A 6,600-nucleotide genomic window follows, 5' to 3' on the forward strand; every position below is an offset into this window, starting at 1 on the left:
GAATTTGGTCAAATAATATATTTTCCGTTTATTCTAGCAAGTTGTTAAAATAGCTATACTGGCCTTCTGATAATATACATTTTTTAAAATATCTTCTGAACGATAATGGTTTAGTTATTTAGTCAAATAAACGTAGCTTGTAGTAAAGCCATCCAAACAGCAGGCGGCGGCAGAGGCGGGAATTCATACGGAAGTGGTTCGTGTCAGCAAGGAAGACAATTTCCACCATCGGTTTCTGCCCTATATAGTTCACCATGAAGTAAGTAAACATTTCACATTAATGTCACATTAATGCATTGTTGGCTTTCTATCTGCTGTTCGGCCTTCATTCATACTGCCGTGGCATCTTTCCTTCGATGTACGCTAACCCGCTAGCCAGCGCTAACAGCTAGCTAGCTAACATTGTTGGTAACTAAAGTTAGCCACCTCTCACCATACATTCTAGCGTTAGCTGCCCGGAACCCCTATTAAAAATGTAACGAGTCTCTTTTAATCGGCTTGTTAACGTACTTCATCATACATAACGTCTAACGTTGTAATAAACATTTAGAAGCTTCTTGAATTCGGCACAAACCAACCATTTCGTATTTCAGTGAAATCAAAGTTTTGCTGTGTGTTATGGCGCTCCACGGTTAGTTTTGGTGACGGAGGATCGCATTTCTTTCAGGTTATTCGAGGTTGGTTGATTTGCCGAGTTCAAGAATGGATTCTAACCTTCCCACGAAATGTATTGACTTAATCTCTCACACGCGTACATTTCCCGTTACGTGGGAAACATAAAATTGGAAGTAATTTGAATGGAGTCTGGCGTGAATGTGTCTCCATACAGAGGATCGCTAAAACCTTGCCATAACTTGTAATGTTGTGTGTTTAGAGTGCATTTTGGGGACTAAAAGTACGCACATTCCACATGAAGCGTTGTTGACTCATCTCATGAAGGTTTAGACTTCAGTCCTGAGGGCCAGGATGAACCTGGTCCGCCTCCCAAAATAAAAATCTAGCCTTACAGAGATTAAGGACTAATGGTGTGTTCAGGCGCTCCTCGTCAGTTTGAACATTTCAGAGTTTATCACCAGGCAACTTTAAATGCCAGATAAAAGTGGTAAACCTCAGTCTGTGAGCTGACATTTCACCTTTTCACTTCAACACACGATGAAGTGGCAGATAGGGTTCCACGTTAACGGGGAAATACAAAAGAATAACTTCCACATTATGCCTGGTGTTGTGGCACAGCTGGTACATATTTTTTAAACATTTCGGAAACACACCGGTTGTATTTACAAGTTCTACTTTTTCCTCTGTTTTCAGTCCGCTAACGAAGGTGAAGTTGATCAACGAACTGAATGAGCGTGAGGCCGACCTCGGGGTGAAAGAGTCTGTTTCCTGGCACACCGAGTACAAAGACAGCGCCTGGATATTTGTCGGTAAGAGTGACCGTCCCGTCTGGATCCGGAGCAAACGATGCACCTTTTCTTGTTTTGAGCTCCAGGTCTCTGCGATTAAACATGCACTGACACACTGACGAAAGCGTTAGCTGATGTTGTGTTTGATTACAGTTGTAATCTGTAAGTTTTACCCTCAGAAATTTGAGGGGCGGGGGGAGAAATGTCACTGTAAATCAACATGCCTCTTATCCCAGATGAAGAAGTTTCTGCCTAAAGAGCATTTAGATTTTTGTGAGCATAATGTTTCCCATAATTAACATTAGGGAGGGAGGAAGGTTTACAGAGAGAATGAACTTCTGTGTGATCATGTGAATATAAAAGAGTTCGGTCTGGACCCGCTCTATAGGAAAAGTGCAATGAGATAACTTCTGTCATGAATATAAATAAACTTGTTTCCCGCAGGAGGATTTCCATACGAGCTGACTGAAGGTGATATCATCTGCGTCTTCTCTCAGTACGTACCTGCGTCCCGTCCTCTCTGTTTCAGTCACAGCTGTGATGTTGCTGTCCTCCCTCCAACCCAACCACCAAAAAAAGACGAGAATTCACCTTCCTTTTCTCCCCCCAAAGGTATGGAGAGATCGTTAACATCAACCTGGTGCGCGACAAGAAGACGGGGAAGTCCAAAGGTTTCTGCTTCATCTGCTACGAGGACCAGAGGAGCACCATCCTGGCCGTGGACAACTTCAACGGCATCAAGGTGACGCGGCTGCATCTCGTTTGTTTAAATACGAAAACAGTGCAGTGCGATGCGTGATGGCGCCGTTCCCTGACAAACGATTGATCTGTCTGCACAGTTTAACGCTTGATCTATCTGTGACAGTGTAAACAGCTTCGGACGCACATCTCGCGTGGCTTCCTGTGGCTGAATCCAAATGGAAAAGTTCCTGTAGCGTCTCTGCCAACATTCAAAAACTGTGAAAAGGTTCAAGTTCATCACAGCATCTCCACCACCTGTCGCTTCGTGTGGCTGAATCCAAATGGAAGATTTCCTGCAGCGCAATCCCTGCCAACATTGTTCGCCAAGAAATGATGGTGTGGTTAAAGTTCAAACAAACGCATCTCAGCACAACGAGCTTTAGAAATGCTGGTACGTGTGTTTTTGAACTTTTTGAAGGCTAGCTGTTTCCCCCTGCTTCCAGTCTTTATGCTAAGCTAACTGACTAGCTAACTCCGAGCAGCTAGGCTCGATGATCCACACTGACACAGGAGTGGAGTCCGTCTTCTCCTCTAACTCTCAGAAAGAAAGAGAACGTGTTTATTTCCCAAAATGTTGAACTTCTCCTTTTTAAATTCACAAAACAAGATCAGTTTCGCAGGTTTAATGGAAAAGTTTGACATTTTCGGAAACGCTCTCATCCACTTTCTTGCCGAGAGTTAGTTGAGACGGTCGTAAATAACCAGCAGCTGGTTAGCTTAGCTTAGCATAAAGACTGGAAACAGGGGGAAACAGCTAGCCTGCCCAAAGGTAACAAAATCCACCTACCAGCAGCTCTAAAGCTCCCTGATTAAAATGCAGAAATAATCCGACACATAACATCCTGTAAAACCGCAAGTTGTTGTTTTTGTACGGAACAAAATAACGAGATAAAAGAGGTTCAGACAGAAGCGGCGGCGTCCGTCTGTGTCGTGACTCTGAATCATTCGCTAAGCTGAGTCTGTGTTGTGTTTGCTGTCAGATTAAAGGTCGGACCATTCGCGTGGATCACGTCAAAGACTACCGTCCTCCCAAAGACACGGAGGACATCGACGACGTGACCAAACATCTGAGGGAGGACGGCTGCGCTCCCAAAGCCCGCGAGTCCTCGTCCTCCTCAGAGGAAGACGAGCAGTACGCCATCCCCGTGAAGAAGCCCAAAAAAGGTGAGGTCACTTCCTGTTCATCTCTGTGCCAGATGCAAGAATCGATTTTTATTTCTCCTCTCGCTGCTCTCTGTCCCAGACAAGAAAGAGAAGAAGAAAAAGAAGAAAGAGAAGAAGGAGAAGAAGAAGAAGGCCGAGAAGGAGAGAGAGAGGGGGGGCCAGGCGCTGCACTCTTCCTCTTCCTCACCTCCTCTTCCTCCTCCTGCCGTCAGAGTCAAAGAGGAGAAGGAGGACGCCGCCTACAACAAGTACAACCAAAGGGGGGCGCCACCAGGAGGACAACAGAACGGACAGAGGGCGAGGGAGAACGAGAGACTCCGGGGGGGAGAGGAGAGGAGAGAGACAGACAGGGAGAGAGAGGAAGACAGGAGGAGAGAGGAAGACAGGAGGAGAGAGACAGACAGGGACAGCGATAGAAGAAGAGAGACGGACAGAGATAATGATAGAAGAAGAGAGACGGACAGAGACAGCGATAGAAGAAGAGAGACAGACAGAGAAAGCGATAGAAGAAGAGAGACAGACAGAGACAATGATAGAAGAAGAGAGGGACAGAGAAAGCGATAGAAGAAGAGAGACGGACAGAGACAATGATAGAAGAAGAGAGGGACAGAGAAAGCGATAGAAGAAGAGAGACGGACAGAGACAATGATAGAAGAAGAGAGACAGACAGAGATAATGATAGAAGAAGAGAGACAGACAGAGACAATGATAGAAGAAGAGAGACGGACAGAGACAATGATAGATAATGATAGAAGAAGAGAGACAGACAGGGACAGCGATAGAAGAAGAGACGGACAGAGAAAGCGATAGAAGAAGAGAGACGGACGGAGATATAGATAATGATAGAAGAAGAGAGACAGACAGGGACAATGATAGAAGAAGAGAGGGACAGAGACAATGATAGAAGAAGAGAGGGACAGAGAAAGCGATAGAAGAAGAGACAGACAGAGATAATGATAGAAGAAGAGAGACAGACAGGGACAATGATAGAAGAAGAGAGGGACAGAGATAATGATAGAAGAAGAGAGACGGACAGAGACCGTCCCCGTAAACACTGAGCGTCTGCAGTAAACTGATGATGTAAAAACGTGTAAATGTTCTGTGGAATGTAAATATGGAGTCCTGCTAGCGCCCTCTAGAGGCAGCGGCGTTCATCACACAACACGCTGCTTTATTCTTAGCGGCCGTTCAAACTGAAAACAGCAGCGTTAAACGATCCAGAGTCCAGATCTCAGGCACACGGAGTACGTAACGTCTCTCCTAACCCCAGAGCAAGATGGCCGCCAGAGAGAAATGCGTCTGGAGCACAGGCGGTGACATCCTCCCATCCAGAAAAGTTCGATGTTTGAGTTTTGTAATAAAAAGAAACGTCTTAACCTTTGGCATAGCAGTGTTTTTTTGTTTTTTTTATGAAGTGGATTTTAAATTCTACAGAGATCAACAAGCTGATCGAGAATTTATTTATTTTAGTGACAGTAGAGCTCCAACCCTGGCTGACACTTTATTCTTTTCTTACTTTTCTGGCAGACGCTGGTTTCAGCTGATTTCCAAAAGTTGTAAAAATAAATTAATTAATAAATTAGAAACTTTCTTGAGAGTCGTGTGTGAACTTGTTAAGATTTTACAAGACTGGGAGTCTAGAGTCATGCTAGCAGCTCTGTGAGTGACGCTTTGAGCTAAATGCTAACATCAGCATGCTAACATTAGCTAATTAGGCCAGACGGCGTAGTCCCTCATTCGTCCGGGAGTGTTCCTTCGTAGAAAAGGTTTTGTTTTGAAGAATTTTGGGCAGAAAACCTTGAATCTGGTTTGGGAACTCGAAAACACAGGAACCATCTCCGTTTTTAATAAGAGGAGTCAAAGAAGCCATTTTTGTGGAAAAAGAAAACCCCTCTTTGAACAGAAATGGCGGTCTGAGATTCAACCTGCCCAAAGTTTACCACAGTGTATTAACACCGTGGTCAAGCCGATCACATGCTAATCAGGTACTTAACAGTGATGAGGGAGGTGCAGCCAGAGAACAATAGGCCTGATTACTGATTACTGGGCCATCATGGAAACTATTAGGTCAGTTTCAGGTGAAACTAGCTAATCAACAGATACTCAGGTAGACTCCTTCCTGAGGGCGGGGCTTAAGCAACACAGAGTAGCTTAAATTTCTGAGTTCTCAGACCATTTTCACAACTGAGAAAGACTTCCGGATGAGAGCCGAAACGTCTTGATTCTGAAAACAGCATCCAGACGACTGCGACTGAAACCTTTTCTACGATTAGCTAATTAGCACTAAACACAAAGTGCGGCTGAGGCTGATGGGAACGTCATTAGTTCTGCAGGTGTTGGGACACGTTAACGTGTTGATTAACATGAACGATGAAGCACGTTTCATCACCGTCCACCCAACAGCTGTTGAGGTGTTTCAGTCTGGAACAAAGTGGAGGACAGACATTAACGTCCACAGGGCCGTGATGCTAGCGTGGCTAACAATGCAGAGTGAATGTTTACTGCGATGGATTACGCAACTCACGTTAGCTTCCACAGGCTGACAGTCGGTAATTAAACTGCACGGAAATGTGCGAAACCAGCGGCTGCCTGTACGGCACGTGACGTGAAGGATTCACGAGTTGTAGCAGCGCGGCTGAAACACGCAGGTGTCTCAGAGTTTGCGTCTGTACAAAGTGAAATAAAGAGAGAAAACACCCAGAAACGCAGATATAAGCGGTTTTAAACATTCTGGCTGGAAATGTAAACTTAAAAGAATAGTTTGACGTTTAGGGAAATACACTTATTCGCTTTCTCTCCGAGTTGGATGTTCAGATTTATGCCACAAGCTATGTGCAGCAGCTGGTTAGCTTAGCTTAATTTAGCATAAAGACTGGAAGCAGCTAGCCTGGCTCGGAGCAAAAGGTAACAAAACCCAGCTAGCAGCAGCTCTAAAGCTCCCTGATTAACATGTTACATCTCATTTGTTCAAAAAACAAAGTGTAAAAACAACAATTTGCCGTTTGCAGGGTGTTTGTGAAGTGACTGTTAATCAGGGAGCTTTAGAGGTGCTGCTTAGGTGGATTTTTACCTTTTGGACAGAGCCAGGCTAGCTGTTTCCAGTCTTTATGCTAAGCTAAGCTAACCAGCTGCTGCAGACAGCCAAAAGCTGCATTTCCCAAAATGTCGAACTATTCCTTTAAAGACAACTGGACTTGTTTTTGCCTTGAAAGATGAATTATCTCAGAATATCTTAACGACTGACTAAAGTTTATATAAACACCGACGGCAGGAAGTGAAGATCAGAACCACA

The 6,600-nt window shown here is 44.6% G+C and overlaps 1 protein-coding gene across 1 annotated transcript; it reads left to right on the forward strand.

The window, feature by feature from the left end:
* The first annotated feature begins 102 nt into the window (after window positions 1-102).
* On the forward strand, window positions 103-4,693 carry rbmx2 (RNA binding motif protein X-linked 2). Its single transcript, XM_044221208.1, is given in 10 exon segments — window positions 103-259; window positions 1,309-1,424; window positions 1,848-1,899; window positions 2,016-2,145; window positions 3,125-3,308; window positions 3,388-3,896; window positions 3,899-4,045; window positions 4,047-4,138; window positions 4,251-4,299; window positions 4,301-4,693. Coding segments are annotated over 10 exon segments (1,350 nt in total). The 5' UTR covers window positions 103-254; the 3' UTR covers window positions 4,367-4,693.
* Window positions 4,694-6,600: the final 1,907 nt, after the last annotated feature.

The sequence above is a fragment of the Siniperca chuatsi genome, linkage group LG14, assembly GCF_020085105.1.
Source record: "Siniperca chuatsi isolate FFG_IHB_CAS linkage group LG14, ASM2008510v1, whole genome shotgun sequence".
NCBI lineage: Eukaryota > Metazoa > Chordata > Actinopteri > Centrarchiformes > Sinipercidae > Siniperca > Siniperca chuatsi.